We start from the raw sequence: 18,955 nt of genomic DNA on the forward strand, positions 1-18,955 counted from the left end.
AACTACAACGTAAATCAAATATATCCAATTTACGAACCTACCCCCTCCCCCCCCCCCCCGAAAAAAAAAAACAGACAAGAAAAAGACATGCAAGTTGTGGCACACAATTTTTGAGCGTGTTTCATCACTTGATTTACAAGGCTGCAATTTTAGTAATAGTTGACAAATTAGGATTCCATTCTCAAGCTGTCAATTTAATATCTAGCTAAATATCTTCTTGGGCATCATTAATATTTTACCCATCATCTTAACAAACCACTAGCTAGAATGATACTCAAAAAACTTATTGTTGGACTTGGTGCCGGTCAAGCAAATATCAATCTAATTAATTAGTTTAAATTAGTGCCATAAATTAGCATGGCCCTTACTCCAAAAACTGAGGGAAATCGTCAAAAAAGATGGAAAATTCAAATAAATAGAATCCAAAACATTGACATAGATCACCAATTGTACATGCAAACCACCTACTTTCAGCTCACATTATGGTCTTAAGCCGTTCTTAATGAACAACTTGATGCCTTAAAAGTCACCTTTGACGGAGAATTCTCCTCCAGATTCATGATTGAATTGTTTATGGATTCCTACTATGACTTCAAATTAATAATACAATAGTAATAAGGCACAACCTGATATTTATAGATATTTAATAAATTTTTAATATACAGAGAGAATGTAACGACCCGACCGGTCGTTTTGAGCTCTAGCGCGTCGTTCGGCGGTTTGAGGCCACGAGCAGCTTCACCTCAGGTATTATGACTCGTACGCATGGTCGGAATTGAATTCTGAAAATTTTGGAGTTGATTTGAAAAGAAAATTCTCATTTCGAAAGCTTTAAAGTGGAAGAATTGACTAAGGGTTGATTTTTGAGTAAACGGCCTCAGAATCAGGATTTGAAGGTTCCAACAGATTCGTATGATGATTTCGGACTTGGGCGTATGCCCGATCGGGTTATGGATGAGCCGGGAGCTCTTCGGCGCCTATTATGGAAGTTACCATTTTGGAAGAATTCCATAAGTTTGGGTTAAAGTGCATTTCAGTGCTATCGATGTCCGTTTGGGATTCCGAGTCTGGGAATAGCTCCGTATTGTGATCCTAGTATTGGGAGCGCGAACGGAAGTGGATTTGGAGGTCCGTACGTCATTTTGGAGTCATTTGGCTAAAGTTACAAATTTGAAGGTTTTTGAGAAGTTTGATCGGAAGTGAACTTTTTGATATCGGGGTCGGATTCCGATTCCGGAAGCTGGAGTAGGTCCGTAATGTCGAATATGACTTGTGTGCAAAATTTGAGGTTAATCGGGCGTGATTTGAGAGGTTTAGGAATCGAATGTAAAAGTTTGAAGTTCTAAAGTTCATAAAGCTCGAATTAGGGAGTGATTCGTGATTTTGACGTTGTTTGATGTGATTTGAGGCCTCGAGCAGGTCCGCATTATGGTTTGGGACTGGTTGGTATGATTGGCAGGGTCCCCGGGGCCTCGGGTGGATTCCGGATGGTTATTTGGAATTTGAAGAAGGAAGGAAGCAGTTGCCTTCTGGTGTAACCGCACCTGCGAGGCTTGGGCCGCAGGTGCGGAGTCGCAAAAGTGGCCTTGGTGCCGCAGAAGCGGAAGTGGACTGGGCTTGGCTGGGGGCGCAGGTGCGACGCAGCTCCCGCAGGAGCGGATTTAGCCCACAAGAGCGGACGTGGTGGAGTTTAGCTGAGACCGCACCTGCGATGGGAATTTCCGCAGGTTAGGAGCCGCAGAAGCGGCAGGTGGACCGCAGGTGCGAGAAGTCGGGCTGTGTAGTATGTTCTTTAAAAATAAGTTTTGGCTCATTTTCCCTACATTTTTCACTTTGGTTGGGCGATTTTGGAGCCTTTGAAGAGAGGGATTTCATCATCAATCATGAGGTAAGTTAATCCCACCTCTTGTAAGTTAAATACATGATTTAGATACAAATTAAAGTATGGAAAGTAGTAGAAATTTAGGATTTTGATGGAAAACCTAGAATCTTGCATATTTAGATTTTGACCACGAATTTGTGCATGGAATTGGAAACAAATTATATATTTGAGTTTGTGAAGTTATGGGTAAATTTTATCTTCGAAAAATTTCGGAACCCAGGCACGTGGGCCCGAGGGTAATTTTTATCGACTTTTTGATCGGGGTTAGAAATTTTTATAAATTGGATTATAATGAGTGTTTTAGCATATATTAATGGGTTTGCATATTTATTGGCTAGTTTTGGAGCGTTGTGCATCGATTAGAGTCATCGGGAGGGCGTGGCATGCCGGTTATGGAACTTCAGAGCGAGGTGAGTCCCTTTCTTACCTTGTAAGAGAAAATTATCCCCTTAGGTGAAATAATTAAATGTGTGCTTCCAATTGTGGGGGTTACATACGCACGAGGTGACGAGGGTCCGTGCGTAGCTACTATTATGCTTAAGTCCGGGTAATCTAGGATCCAAAAGCATGCTACAAGGAATTGTCATTTCCTTAGATAATTGCCCTTTGATGAAGTGTTGATTAATTGTTTGAATATATTTATCTTTTGTGGAACGGGCCGAACACCTCGGTAGATTAAATAGATGCATCTATGGTTCGTGCCATTCGACCGTCTGCAGTACACATTTTATTGTTATGTTGGACCGGGCCGTACGACCTCAGCATGATTTGCGCATGTTTGTATTGCTTGACTTGCAAATTTATAAAGGATGATAATGCCTCCCTGGCTTGAGATAAAGGTATAAATGATAAAACTGAATTTGGAAATTCCCTATTAATAAAAGAATTGTTTACTTGCTTCATGCTATTGAGTTACAGCCGTTTTTATAAAAATCCTCGATTTACTATATTATCGGTATATTATTGGACCACTAATAAGTGTCGAAGTCGATCTCTCGTCACTACTTCTTCGAGATTAGACAGGATACTTACTGGGTACGCGTTGTCTTCGTACTCATACTACACTTGCTGTGCATTTTTGTTGCACATGCACATGTATCTCTAGTGGCCTAGTGGGAGTAGCAGCATGGTTGATACGGAGACTTAGCTGAGTTGCATCTCTCAAGACGACCCGCAGCCAGCAGAGTCTCTTCCACAGTATGGTATCTACTTTCTGTCCAAATTTGTATTCCGGACAGCTATTGTATTTCATTTGATTCCCTGGTGATTGCTCATGCACTTGTGACACCGGGTTCTAGGGTGATTATGGGATATTCAGTATTGTAAATTATAAACACTTTTATTTATTCTGTGAAGATTATTTTTACTAGTTAAATTAAAGGAAATTTTTGGTTTCAAAAATATTAAAATGAGAATTTAATTAATTATTTAATGTTGGCTTGCCTGACCGAGGTGTCCGATGCCATCACGGCCTTTAATGGATTTTGGGTCGTGACAACATGGTATAAGAGCACTAGGTTCACGTAGGCCTCACGAGTCATGAGCAAGTCTAGTAGAGTCTTGCGTATCGGTACGGAGACGTATGTACTTATCTTCGAGGGGCTACAGGGCTGTTAGGAGTACTTCCCTTCTTGATTTCCTCATCGTGCGATTTGATCTCTTTGAGGCTTATGCCTTGATTTCCTTTCCATTCAATCTTATGTGACGCGAAGCGCTGGTTATAAATCGGGAAGTGAGTAATTGTAAAGGTACTATAGATGTGGTGCGGGATGTCCCTCCTTGCGTGATTGTTTGGGCTATTGTCGTCGCCTTGTGGAAGGATATTTTGTCATTTCAACTCAGTAGTTGTACTTTTGAGAGCTTTGAGGCTATGCACAGGTTGCTATGATGCTCATGAACAGTTATCACGCAGCATTGATGTGGTGGTAGGATGCTTGCCTATGTGTCGGGGTAGTGAATAACTCGAAAGGAAGTTTACTCAGAGCGCGATTAAGAGATTCGGTATTTTATTTTCGGTGGAGGAAAGACAATCGGATTATAAATGTTTAGGTTTGGGTTGATAGGGTAAAGAGACTTGGTGTTTTCAAGTGTGGTGGAATTTTATCTGCGACGTAGTGTCGTCGTCCTCGATTGAATGTGTTAAGTTCGCCGGTGTTATGATCTTCTACAATTCGCCTTTGGGGCAGGATATTGTGAGATAGTATTAGAGAAGCGGCAATCAGAGATTGTAGTGTGCGGTGATTCATGATTTAGTCAGTGTTTCGGGTGTCGATGGCTTGAGAAAGATGATCTTCAGAAAGGTTTCAAGTTAGTAGCGATCTATTGGTTCAGGTGCTACAGAGATAGATTTTTATTTAAGGCAACAACTGGACAACGAAGAATGAGGAAGGACACGTGGGAAGTGTCTTGTGGTGATTAAACTTCTAGAAGGCCAAGTGTGGGAAACATGAGTCGAGTAGTTGCTTAAAAGAGTGAGTCTGACCAAAGTGGGAGAGTGGCAGAGTAGCATATGGGTTCAGTGGCAAGGTAACTACACACCTTGAGAAAAAATTTGGAGTAATTTGGGAATTTTAGTGGACGGTGATTGGGTCCACGGGCCTAACTTGAAATATTGGCTATTATACAACAAAAAAACGTTGCTTGATATGAAGAAGGATACAACATGACTTTGAATTGGAAGATTTTGTCGCACATTTAGTTGATGTCCCTAAGAAGTGAACGGACTAGTACAGTTGGTGGATGAGCACGGGCTCAGGATGGATTATTGGTGTCGTAGTGATTGTACCCCATGCGGCGACGTTGAAAGATGTCAGTGTGTAATTTCCACAAGTAGGTTATCTCCTGTGAGCAGATCAGTTGTCGCATGGTTGGCGAAGCTTCTGCGAAGAATTCTACTGACTATCCAGTAAGAGGTCAAATATATGAATGTTGCTAGAGATTCAGAGTGTTCATGAAATGCTAACAGAAGGATTTCGAGGAATTTGGCGGATTGGTTGTGTAAGATCATGTCAACAATGAAAAAAGAATCTTGGTGGGTTCCAGAGTTGTGTGATAGTGGCTTCAAGCTAATGAGGAGGGTCCCACCGCCTACGATTAGGTTGCATGGTTATCTACTTGTGAGGTTCGGGTTATCGTCGTATTGGTGAGTTATTACAGCTAAGGAAAAAGAACATAAGTGGTAATTCGAGCAAAGGAATTGATAAAGGTGTGCTATAGTTGGCCTTATTGACCCATGTTCGGACTTTGGGAATATTCAGGATTTATGCTTCGTATAGAGGTGATTTACAAGGGAAGTGATTCAGTCGGGTGCTTTATTGAGATGGGTGTTCATGTGCCAGCGGAGCCTTGGAGTTGGTTATATTCGGAACCAAGCCAGAGTGGGTGACTTTCAACAACGGTCCTAGTGAATTCAAAGGTTAAAAATGCGGTGCCTAAGGATCCAAGCCAGCAGTATGGTTAAGAATCGAGCTTTTGTAGCAGATTATGATAAGAGGCTCGGAATGTTCTCTGACTTTTTTGACTTGCAGTGTAGCATTGGGAGGAAAAAGAGAAAAAAACTTCGGACTTGTAGAGGAATTATCAGAGTGGGTGTATCAGTTGAAGATGCGAATGTGCGTGCAAGGAGGGTATGAAACGGCTCATGGGTTTGGAGACAATGTGGTCTCGTGGAATGGGGTCACTCAAGGTTAGTGCGGATTTAGGTTGGTGATGTAAGGAATGGAGCTATTATTATCTCTAAGGCAAGTCAAGGATGAATTAGAAGAAGTTAAATTGGTTAGCCATGGTTGAATTGGCATAGTGGTGGCTGTACGTGCAAGGCTCGGCGGCCACCGTAATTGATTTTATTTGGAAGTATTCAAGTATTATGGCCTGTTATGTGTAGGCGGGTCCCGGAAGAGTTATGGTGGTTTAGACCATTACTTGAGGATTTGAATGTTCTACGGCTATGAGAAGTTACTCGCGTGTTGCTATGGTTCTCTTGGAATGAGTTAAGTAAAAAGTTCTAAGTGATGAAGTGTTTACCATATTAGTGGTTCAGGAGTTATGATGAAATTCTTGTACTATCACATATTGGCTTGTTAGGTGTAGTGAGCGGTATGAAATTTGAAAGTGAGGATCAAGGTTGCGGTTCAGTGTTTGACGAGGATGTCACGAGCTCGGATGAGCAGGAAGGGGATTTGGATGTTTGGAGTAAGCTGGTATGGTCTTCAGCGTCACCTGAGATCGGAATTTTGTGTCGAAGGCTTTGCATCTTGGTTACAGATTCTTGATATGCTTTACAACATTTGTGTGACCGGGTGGTATGGATGTGCAGACTTGTTACCTAGTGCGGAAGGTCGTGGGAGCGTATCTCATGGGAAGGTTGTATAAGTGTGACATGTAGTCACCTGACTGATTGAAGAGTTAAACCAAGTATGAAGATTGTGGTAGTATCACTAATTTGAGAATTTATGCTTGGAGGGCACTCGGTTTATTGGGTTGTGGACTGTGGAGGTTTGCTCCAGATATGAGGGTTATTCTTGTGAGTCATGGGAAAAAGGGGGTTATTATGGACCCTTGAAAGGTTATTAGCCTAGTATGGTGCGATCAGAATCGGCTTGAGGTCTGTGAATGGATTTAAAATATGAATACGGGCTCTCTATCAGGCCAAATGTGTTCATTTTAGCATAGCGCCCCTCATGGAGGAGTATTCGAACGTGGGATGTTGTTTCATCATCAGCTATTTCATGTAATATGATGTCGTGCCGTGTGAGTTGTGAAGCGGCTTGGTAAATTTCTTATATGCTGAGGTTCCACGTAGCGATGGTGTTATGTGAGCAGGATGTCTCCTTAGATTCAGGTCATATATCGCACCTCAGTTGTGCTTGAGTTTTGTAGCGTATGGCGCTATCTATCTTTCCAGGGATGGTATTATGCACTTAGCGTGCTTGTGGCCGATATTCGGTATCTTGTGGTAATGAGCAATTTAGCTCGGTAAGTATCTCCTTATGTGAATTTTATGTGTGGATCGGGTGGTACGCCGCCACGGGTATGTTGTTTGGATCGGGTTGCACGCTGCAACAGTGTGATGTTGGGTACAGTTCCCTATATCTATTTTTGTGTGTTTTGTTTCCCCATTTTTCTGAGGTAGATTCATGACATCTTTTCGGTTGTCTAATTAGTTAGTAGGTTGAGTAGCCCTTTCCAGAGTTCGTTTTCCTTATGTATCACGTTCAAGTTTGTAGCCTATTGGCACATTGTGGCAGCATGTGAGACTTTTTGGTCATGTCTGGGGTGTCTTGTTGCCTGAGCAGCTCGTACTGGGCGAGACGAGATTATTGGATCTAGGATCAGTGCGATCGGATTATATGAAGTATATCAAAAAGAAAATACCATTATTTGGTTCGGGATGAGGTAATGGTTCTTGTCAAGAGTATAGACTCAACGATTGTTGACTCGGCAGTTGGTTATGAATTTCTACACATCTCTTCCGTCGTGGCGGTATTGCAAAAGTTGGGACAAGACTTATATATGTCATGAGGTGCATTGGGAGCATCAGATTAGTGGAATTTCGACTATTGTTATCAGATGATGTTATTAAGGTCATGTGAGTTATGCAATGCATAGTGCGAATTCAGCAAAGGTATGCAATCATGTATCGATGCATCATGTGGTGATTGATACGATGTTCATATGTTGGAGGCAGGCCGACAGAGAATTCCGGATGTTGGAACTGGGTTCTAAGGCTTAATTGCCTAAATGAAAGAGGATATCTTCAGATTTGATCGAGCTAATGTGCTCAACTGAGTTGAGGTAGCACGGGTAGGTGCACGAGGTGTTAAACAGTAATTTCAGACTACTCCAGCGTAATTCTCAACACGTTCGAGGACGAACGTATGTTTAAGTGGGAGAGAATGTAACGACCCGACCGGCCATTTTGAGCTCTAGCGCGTTGTTCGGCGGTTTGAGGCCATGAGCAGCTTCACTTCAGGTATTATGACTAGTACGCATAGTCGGAATTGAATTCCGGGAATCTTGGAGTTGATTTGGAAAGAAAATTCTCATTTCGAAAGCTTTAAGTTGGAAGAATTGACTAAGGGTTGATTTTTGAGTAAACGACCTCGAAATCAGGATTTGAAGGTTCTAGCAGGTTCGTATGATGATTTCGGACTTAGGCGTATGCCCGGATCGGGTTTTGGATGACCAGGGAGCATTTTGACGCCTATCGTGGAAGTTAGCATTTTGGAAGAATTCCATAAGTTTAGGTTGAAGTTCATTTCAGTGTTATCGATGTCCGTTTGGGATTTCGCATCTGGGAGTAGCTCCGTATGGTGATTTTGGTATTGGGAGCGCGAACAGAAGTGGATTTGGAGGTCCGTAGGTCATTTTGGAGTCATTTGGCTAAAGTTAGAAATTTGAAGGTTTTTGAGAAGTTTGACCGGAAGTGGACTTTTTAATATCGGGGTCAATTTCCGATTCCGAAAGTTGGAGTAGGTCCATAATGTCGAATATGACTTGTGTGCAAAATTTGAGGTCAATCGGGCGTGATTTGAGAGGTTTCGGCATCGAATGTAGAAGTTTGAAGTTCTAAAGTTCATAAAGCTCGAATTGGGGTGTGATTCGTGATTTTGACATTATTTGATTTGATTTGAGGCCTCGAGCGGGTCCGCATTATGGTTTGGGACTGGTTGGTATGATTGATCGTGGTCCCGGGGGCCTCGGGTGAATTTCGGATGGTTAACGGATCAAATATGGAATTTGAAGAAGGAAGGAACCAGCTGCCTTGTGGTGTAACCGCACCTGCGAGGCTTGGGCCGAGGTGTGGAGTCGCAGAAACGACCTTGGTGCCGCAGAAGCGGAAGTGGACTGGCTTGGCTGGGGGCGCAGGTGCGACGCAGCTCCCGCAGAGTGGGCCCGCAGGAGCGGATTTAGCCCGTAGGAGCAGACATGGTGGAGTTTGGCTGAAACCTCACCTGCGATGGGAATTTCCGCAAGTGCGGAGCCACAGAAGCGGCAGGTGGACCGCAGGGGTTATGGGTAAAGTTTATCTTCGAAAAATTTCGGAATCCGAACATGTGGGCTCGAGGGTGGTTTTTATTGACTTTTCGATCGAGTGAGAAATTGTTATAAATTGGATTATAATGAGTGTTTGAGCATATATTAATGGGTTTGCATAATTATTGGCTAGTTTTGGAGCGTTGTGCATCGATTAGAGTCATCGGGAGGGCGTGGGATGCCGGTTATGGAACTTCGGAGCGAGGTGAGCCTCCTTTCTAACGTTGTAATAGGGAATTATCCCCATAGGTGAAATAATTAAATATGTGCTTCTAGTTATGGGGGCTACGTACGCACGAGGTGACGAGGGTCCGTGCGTAGCTACTATTATGCTTAAGTCCGGGTAGTCTAGGACCCAAAAGCATGCTACTTGTAACATTTGCAACCGTATTGTCAATTAAAAATGCTTAAATAATATTGAACTTGTTTAATAAGTTTCTAAAAAGCTAAACAATATTTTCTTGACTGTTAAAAGAGGAATTGTCATTTCCTTAGGTAATTGCCCTTTGATGAACTGTTGATTAATTGTTTGAATGTGTTTATCTTTTGTGGAAGGGGCCGAACGCGTCGGTAGATTAAATAGATGCATCTATGGTTCGCGACATTCGACCGTCTGGCAGTGCATATTTTATTGTTATCTTAGATCGGGTCGTACGACCTCGGCATGATTTGCGCATGCTTGTATTGCTTGACTTGCAAATATATAAATGATGATATTGCCTCCCTGGCTTGAGATAAAGGTATAGATGATAAAACTAAATTTGGAAATCCCTATTAATAAAAGAAGTGTTTACTTGCTTCATGCTATTGAGTTACAGTCGTTTTTATAAAAATCTTCGATTTACTATATTATCGGTATATTATTGGACCACTAATAAGTGTCGAAGTCGCCCTCTCGTCACTACTTCTTCGAGATTAGACGGGATACTTATTGGGTACGCGTTGTCTTCGTACTCATACTACACTTGCTGTACATTTTTGTTGCACAGGCACATGTATCTCTAATGGCCTAGTGGGCGTAGCAGCATGGTTGATACGGAGACTTAGGTGAGCTGCATCTCTCAAGACGACCCGCAGCTAGTAGAGTCTCTTCCAGAGTATTGTATTTACTTTCTGTCCAAATTTGTATTCCGGACATCTATTGTATTTCATTTGATCCCCTAGTGATTGCTCATGCACTTTTGACACCGGGTTCTGGGGTGATTATGTGATATTCAGTATTGAAAATTGTAAACACTTTTATTTATTCAGTGAAGATTATTTTTACTAGTTAAATTAAAGGAAATTTATGCTTTCAAAAATATTAAAATGATAGTTTAATTAATTATTTAATATTAGCTTGTCTGAACGAGGTATCCGACACCATCATAGCCTTTAATGGATTTTGGATCGTGACAGAAAAGATCTAAATAAAAGTTACTGATTTGTGTGAACCTATAACTGATCATATTGATCCGCCTTTGATTTATACTTTACACAAAAGGAGAAATGAAAAGAAAAAGAAAAAAAGATGAACTAGATAAGGTCGAAATGACACAAAAACCTTAACAAACTCAGCGGTAAACTTATGCACTTTCAAATTTATATAAATTCAATAAATACACGATTTATATTTTGACATTGTATAATGTTATCAATCAACCAGAACAAATTATACACAATATTATTTCATTTATCTTAACTATAATAAATAATTAAAAATAATATAATTCAGTATAAATATTGTACAAAATAAATTTCTACACAAATTTTATTATACCTGAGAATCTTCATAGTCGTAGCTAGAATCTTCATAGTCGTAGCTAGGTGTGTACATGGACCGGGTTGGTTCGATTTTTATTAAAATCAAACCAAATCAATTATATCGGTTTGGATTGGTTCGGTTTTGTCGGGTTTTTCGAGGTTTTTTGTTACTTAAAATTTTTTTTAGTCTTACTTTGTTAAATTTTTGATAAATAAATATATGTTTAGTAAAAATATAAAAAATTAACAAGCATATTATCTATTAAAATATTCTTATGGAAGAATTTTTTAGTAACACATAATAGTTATTGTTTTAGTTGTCTGACAATAATTTTTCATTGATTTACACTTTCAAGGTTAACCGAATTTAGTCTTTAAACATAAAAAAAAATATAATACTAAATAATAATCACTTCACATTTGAAAAAGATATAAGAACTTAATAGATTTTAACGTATGATATGAATATGGAAGAATTAAGAGATTGACGCATTTAGTAACACTTGATTAGAAAGTGATCATACAACCCATTATTTAAGGTTAATAAATATGGAGCACTTCATATACTATTAAATATTATATCTCGCAAGAGAATCCCAAATATTTCTAAGATATTTTTTTAAAAAAATTCTATATAAAATCTTAAAAGTATATATAAAAATTATATATTTATTTATCAGTTCGTTTGAATTTTTTTACTCAATATCAAACCTAATAGAACTTTTTAATCGATTTGATTTGACTTTTCGATTTGATATAATTTTTCGGTTCGATTCGTACACCCCTAGTCGCAGCTAACAAAATTTTCACCTTGATCGAATCGTTCGATTCCCACCTAATCTTCTAATCTTCTCCCCTTCCTTTCGCCCTTATGTATAATAATAATAAAATAGAAAAATATATATATACACAACTATACCTCAACCATTGGTGGTGGTCAACTAATCTAATTTCCTGGTGCATGAGACACGTGTAACAACCATGACAGAGATTCACATGATGATCATCAAAGCTGATAACCTTGAATTTTGACCATTTCTCTCCTTGCAGCTTTGGATTAATTAGCACTTCTGAAAAATCAACTAATTAGACCCCCTTATTAATTGATTTTCACACACATCTAACCTACCCCTTTAATTTGGTGTCTGCATGTAATTATCACATTCTTATCTTCCCACCTTTCTAAGTTTTCATTAATTTTTAAACCCCTAAAACAAAAACACCAACAATAAACCCAATATAATTTTGTAAATGGATTTTGGTGAGAGTAGTGTGTACATAAATTTTACATACCTTCGCCTCAAGTAAAAATGAAAAAATAAACAGTAATACTCCGTGTAATTCATAATAAGTGAATTTTTGGTCTTTGACACACCTCTTAAGAAAATACTAATTTCTAGAAAAAAAATTTGATTAAATTACCTTTAATTAAAATTTGTATATCATTACCTTGACAATTGAGATATGTAAATAAGGATAAATTTTAAAAAAATAAAATTAATTTCTTTCTTTTTGATTATATAAAAAAAAATACCTATTTTAGATAAAAATAAAAAAATCAGATGATCACTTATTATAAAACGGAGAGAGTAATAAACAGTGATAAGATATGAGGAAACCTTCTATCCTAATTTTTAAACCCCTATACCCCCAATATATGTACTACTTGCCCTTCATCTCTATAACTTTGTGGTTCTTGATCATTTTTGCCAATGACCTTTTTGTCTTAAGCTCTTAAATTCTTTGCCATCATCAAACAAACCTCCACTAAAAGAGAAACTCAACCAAACAAAATAGCCAAACCCCATTTTCATAAACCTTCAAAATTTTGCATTCCTCATCAACATAGCCATTAATCGTGCAGTAGTTGTCATTTTTCCCCCTTTATCTATTGTCATATTTTTCAAGAAATCAAATGAAACATCTTTAAACCTCAAGAACTAAGATATTTTTGTTTTCAATTACAAACAAACCATCCAATGGAATTAACTTGCAACAGCAACCCCACCAAAAGTACTCCTGATTCAGAAAATGATACCCCACCACTAATTAAGCCTTTGTCTTTCAGCAACGGCACACTCAAGAACCACCACTTCCACCACCAACAGCCACCGTGTGCGGCGGTGGCTTACAAAGAATGTTTGAAGAACCATGCAGCAAGTATAGGCGGACACGCCGTGGACGGTTGCGGTGAGTTTATGCCGTCGCCTGATTCCACCCCTTCAAATCCCACCTCCCTCAAATGCGCTGCGTGTGGCTGCCACCGCAACTTCCACCGCCGTGAACCGGCGGAGGATAATTCATCACCCACCCATTTTCCCTCCCACTTTATTAACTTCCGCCACCATATTCTTCCACCAATCAGGCGGTTCTCTCCCTCTCCCTCCTCATCTCCACCTCCACCACTCCATCCACAGCCTATTACCCCAAAAGCAGAATACAACTCAAGTGGGAGAAAGCGATTTAGAACAAAATTCACACAAGAACAGAAAGAAAAAATGCATTCTTTTTCAGAAAAATTAGGGTGGAAATTGCAAAAATGTGATGAAGCTAAGGTTGAAGAATTTTGCAATGAAGTTGGAGTTGGTAAAGGAGTTCTTAGAGTTTGGATGCACAATAACAAGAACACTTTTGGTAAAAAAGATGTTCACAATAACACTAATGGGTTCAACATCAATGGCAGCAGCAGCAATGAAGATCACAACAACAACAACAATGATAGTAGTACTAATTGTGGACTTCATCTTCATATTTCAACTAATGGGTCTTCTTCTTCATCTTGATTTATTAGTAATTTGTGTAACAGAAATTAAATATGGTTTATTTTGTTTTGCTTATTGTTATCACTAGCAGCTGTTAAATGTAAGAGGAAATGAAACCAAGAAGAGGAAATAATAAGGATCAAGATGTTCTATCTATTTGCTCCAATTTTTTTCATCCTTTGATTAATTTGAGCTCCCTTTTTTCCATTATTAAGTTTTTTTTAGTTTAATTATTTGATAGTCGAAATTTAGTGGCACAATTAATTTATATTTGTGTGGCATAATTAGGATGCATATTTGTCTGTAATGTAGACCGTCTACTCTAATCGAATCTGTGACGTATAAGTAATGTAGACCGTCTACTCTAATCGAATCTGTGACGTATAGGTAATACGGAGATAATTTTATTGAATAATTTTCAGTTCTTTTTTGGTTTCTATTTTTTGCTTATTAGGCCGTTCTATTTGCTATTAGTTGTTAAAATTTTAATGAAAATAATGGAGTATATGATTCTTGAAATTATGAGGATGCCTTTAGAAACATATTGGATAGTGACACATGTTAACACTTTTAATTGTTGCTTCAAATAGCCCATAATGGAACTTTTTGGGTAGGAGAAGAATTCAATTTCATTAAAAATTGTTGAAGCAAATGTGTTGCCTGCAAATCTGTCTTCTTTATTTATTTATTAATTAGCAATTAATTAATTTCTACTTTGAAGGGGCTACGTACACTTGTCCCATTAGGTGCTAATGTAAAATTAGTAAATATCTCAAACCCTAAAACCACACTTCTTTCCTAATCATTGTCTTAATATTTTAACTCTACCATGAAATTAAAAAGATTTACGGTCCCCTTTTTGACTACCAGTCAATTGTAATGACAAATATATCCCCTTTAGCATCTTAATTTTTCTTCTTTGGTTCAAATGGATAAGGTTATTTTAGTAAATTTAAAGTATCATGGAGGGAGATGCATTGGCTAATTATATAAAATTAATAGTGTAGATTCAGACTGAGCAGCTAAATTAAAATATATTATCCTGTAATCTGACCTTTTAAGGCAAGGAGAAAACAGGCTTTGTTGGCTGTTAAAACAAAAGGTTGGGAAGTTGTAGCTTGACACCTTTCCATTTTGGTTGGATGATTAAGGCGGCAAGTTTTGTTTTATTCTAAATTAATCATGGATTTAGAATCACGATAAGTACTTTAATCACTTAATTCAGTAATCAATAAAATAAGAAGATCTAGTGAAGACATGATATCTTTAGTTTAAAAAAAAGCTCAATATGCCAAAAAACTTAAAATTCTGAAGCATTGGAAATCGGTTTCAGGTGGTTGACGTTGAACTAGAGTAGGATTTGAAATTTCTTACCCAACGAAAATATACACGTTCATTTTTATTCAGTTTTATTTGGGACGTTACAAATTCTTATTAAACGCCCGTAAGGGTCGGCTGAGTTGTTGTGTGAGTGTTTTCCATATGAGAGATCTGAGATTTATTCGTCGCATCAGACTTGTCTTGTACGATTTATATCTCCTGTGTGATTTGGGAGTTATTGCACAATAAGTAAGTTATCTAGTGCGCACTCGAAGACGGCGGATTTCCTTGGGAATTTTCCAAAAAAAATCTTTATAAACTTTTTGAGAGTTGAAGTTAAACTTTTTACAAGTATGAAAACATATGCATATTATTGTATCTTCTATATAGCTTAAATATTAAATATTTTAATTTTTTTAAAGGTTTTCAATGATCAGAATTTTGAGTTTTAAGTAGTGGAAGAATTCAGTTTGTACTCTTAAATATTTACCAATAAATAATATATATCTTGCATTTTTTCACATGGATAAATTCTCACAACAAGCTTTTATTCGACCATACCAAATTGATATCTGTTATAAATAGAATCCTATTTATGGTGAATGTCCATATTTAAAGAGATTCTAGGGTTTATTACTTGGTGGCTAAGTCAACCTCTCCCTATAAATAGAGGGTTCTATTCCATTGTAATTCATCCCAAAATTCAATAAGAATTCTCTCCTTCTACTTTTCTCTGCAATACTCTTCTTCTTCTTTTATTGTTTCATAACATGTTATCAGCACGAGACTCTAACAAATTGAGTAGAAGCTTTGGGATTGAGCATAATGATTGTCAATTATTCCATGAACTTCCCTCATGATTAAATTCTGGATTTAAGGTAAGTATTTTGCTTTATTTTTCTATTTTAAATTCTTGAAATTCTATAATTTGATTTTATATACAAGCAAAGACAACAAAGTTTGATTAGAACTCTAATGGAGTTTGTAAGAAATTATAACCACCTGAAGTGGTAAAAGTTTCTATGTCTTGCCATGATCAAATTCATGTATGATTATGGGCACAAAAAGTGGAAACCCGTCCCATTGAATTTGCTCCATTCTCATTCCCTTAAGAGAATGTGATAGTAGTATGTGATAAGTCTGAAAGAAGACAAAATTATCACTATGAATGTATCGATGGATGTGGACGTGGCAATAGACGAAATTATAATCGTCATCATTGTGATAATGAGAATAATAAGGATTCTCAAAATAATCCCCCACTTGTGAAAATATTTGTCATCGATTTGACATGAGATTTTATAAAGCACATATAGATGATTATGGTCTATTCATGATGTGAATGTGACAACATCTGATTTAAGAATACATATTTATTTTTGGAAGAATATGAGCGTGCTAGTGGTATATACCACACTCACCTCTAGAAGGAGGTTTGAGATGATATAAGAAAATAATATCATTATTATGGCATGAATGGTCATTGGTCACGTACCTATTGTACGCCAAAATATTTTGGCATTGTGATTATTAAAAGTCAACGGTAATGCAAGAAACAGATCTTGCATATAATTTTGACCATAACCATAATGGTATAACTTTCTCTTTAAAAGAGATATTCACCATATGGGTGTTGATGAATATGTGGTACTACAAAATTAATTGAGAACTCTGCAAGAGCCAATTATACTATTTTGGAGAAACACAATTAATTACCAATAAGGTATTGTGTTGTAGTAAGTCTCAGAGAAACTTATTCAGTTTCCAAAGTATACGCGAAAGCGGTTGATTATATTGAGACTATAAATAAAGGAAAGATTTAATATCTTCTATTACTACATCTTGTAGCGGGGTAATATGTATGTGAAAAGCTACCCGCTTTATTCTCCAATTTGTACTACATAAACAAAAGAATACCACAATGAAGTGGATATTTATTGATATAAAAACCCTTATCATAATAAACTTGGAGTTTATTCATAATTGCACACATCATGGTGTAAACCTGAAGTTTATCAATATTGATAATTTATCCAGTTGGCATACTTGGTTTAGCCATGTTAATTCATGTATGATGTGCAAAAATAATAGAGAATTCACATGGATAAATATTAAAGAACTAGAAAGTTCTTTACGGATTCTCTTATATTGCTTGTTCTCATTAATTAATAGATCAACTAAAATTGGGATTGAATCCCATGAATGCTGGAAATATCAAAGGTGAATATGGGCTCATTCACCTGCCATGTATACCACATAAGATGCATCTATGAGATGGTTACATGTGCGATTATTATTAATCTGCAACATGGTGTTTGCGAGGTAACTTGCTCAATAATTTGATTTAGAGCATAATTTCCAGATTTTTTATTCAAGATATCATCTTGATAAGTTGGTTTTTACATCACAGTTGGTTTAGCAAAAGAATTTATTGAGTGCCTCCACTTAATAGCTAAACTATTGCTTATGAGAATAAAGTTATCTATATCAGTTTGATATACGTTATATACGAAAGTATATTATTTTCCCACCTCATAAGTGGTTCAGGGTCAGGAACCAAATAATTCCATCTTATTATTATTATTGATGTGCGGGGTATATTTTGATTAATACCATAACGCACAAAGATGAGTTCTCAAAGTTGAGGAAAACAAGTTAGTTTTTCTAACATGAGGGGGAGACATGATAAGCAGTTGAGAAAAGGTTACGTGGAGTGAATTATCATTTATACATCTAGATCCTCAAATAAGATAATATGAACTTGAAGTTCATAAAAGGATAATTCAGTTGCAATATATTGCAAAGCATGCCAGACGCATTTGCTGACCCAAAGAAAGTAACTATATTCTCATTGCAAATGCTCCTATTAAGTCCTAGAAGGACAAAGTCTATGGTACGCTTGAAGCGTATAGACAAATCGGTTTCAAATAAACTTCTTGATAAAGAAGATGAGCAAATGATCCAAATGATCATAATAAAGGAAGCAAGTGATCTAAAAGATCACATGACATAACACTTCATAAAATCTCATGAAAGATTCAGGTACCTGAACATATGACTGAAGAGATCTCTATGTTATGTCTTTATGAAAAAATATTGAAACTGATATAAAATATTTGTCGACGACATTGATAATAGCGCTAAATATATATATGAGGATCTTATGTCTATAGAAACAATTCAAGTAGAATTGGTTTCATATGAAGACATGTTGTTTTGGACCTGCAGTTCAAACACTTGAAAGTATAAAGTCAATAGTGTGTGCAATCACTTTTATTTATCTTATATGTCTAGCATGACATGAAAACTTGATATGCATCTAAAGTCTATTATATGGCTTATATGACTTAACAATCCCTGAAGGATTTAAATCGCTTGAAGCATATACAACTCTTGATCTTGAAGTACCACTTCCTCAGTGCAATTTGTGCACAAATGTATCTTGCTATAACTATATGCATGATAATATGATAGCAAGAGTTTCACCTCTATGTGAAGATATTGAACTGACGATTCCAACAAGATCATATGAAGACAATTCATCTCTATCAAGAATGATGATTTCAAGGTGCAACATATTCATTCAAGTTAATATGGTTGATTTATTTATCAAATCTCTACCAAAGATCTTTTGAAGATGGTGCACAAGATTGGAATGCAAATGCTTAAGGAAGTGAATTGATGCTCTCATCAGGGGAGTTAATACGCGTTGTACTCTTTTTTTCTTACAAGGTTTTGTCCCACTGGGTTTTTCTTGCAAGGTTTTTAACGAGGCAACCAAAAGGCGTATTATTAGATATGTGTACTCTTTTTCCTTTTCTAGAATTTTTTTCCCACTGGGTTTTATTTTAGTTAAGGTTTTAACGAGGCACATTATCTGTTGAATAGACATTCAGGGGGAGTGTTATAAATAGAATCCTATTTATGGTGAATGTCCATATTTAGAGAGATTCTAGGGCTTATTACTTGGTGGCTAAGTCAACCTCTCCCTATAAATAAAGGGTTCTATTCCATTGTAATTCATCCCAAAATTCAATAAGAATTCTCTCCTTCTACTTTTCTCTGCAATACTCTTCTTCTTCTTTTATTGTTTCATAACAATATCCTATTTTTCTATTATTAAGAATCAATCAGTCGATGGAGTTTTTCGACACAGGAAATTGAAGATCATATTTTCATCAAAAGATTTGCGGCTTCTTTTTCAGAATCATAT

The 18,955-nt window shown here is 37.2% G+C and overlaps 1 protein-coding gene across 1 annotated transcript; it reads left to right on the forward strand.

Moving 5' to 3' along the window:
- The first annotated feature begins 12,300 nt into the window (after positions 1-12,300).
- LOC109210970 (zinc-finger homeodomain protein 9-like) lies at positions 12,301-13,597 on the forward strand. The gene has a single exon (XM_019374454.1). It carries the CDS (start codon positions 12,640-12,642, stop codon positions 13,441-13,443), a length of 804 nt encoding a protein of 267 aa, XP_019229999.1. The 5' UTR covers positions 12,301-12,639; the 3' UTR covers positions 13,444-13,597.
- The last annotated feature ends 5,358 nt before the right edge of the window (positions 13,598-18,955 follow it).

The sequence above is a fragment of the Nicotiana attenuata genome, unplaced genomic scaffold (assembly GCF_001879085.1).
Source record: "Nicotiana attenuata strain UT unplaced genomic scaffold, NIATTr2, whole genome shotgun sequence".
Lineage (NCBI taxonomy): Eukaryota > Viridiplantae > Streptophyta > Magnoliopsida > Solanales > Solanaceae > Nicotiana > Nicotiana attenuata.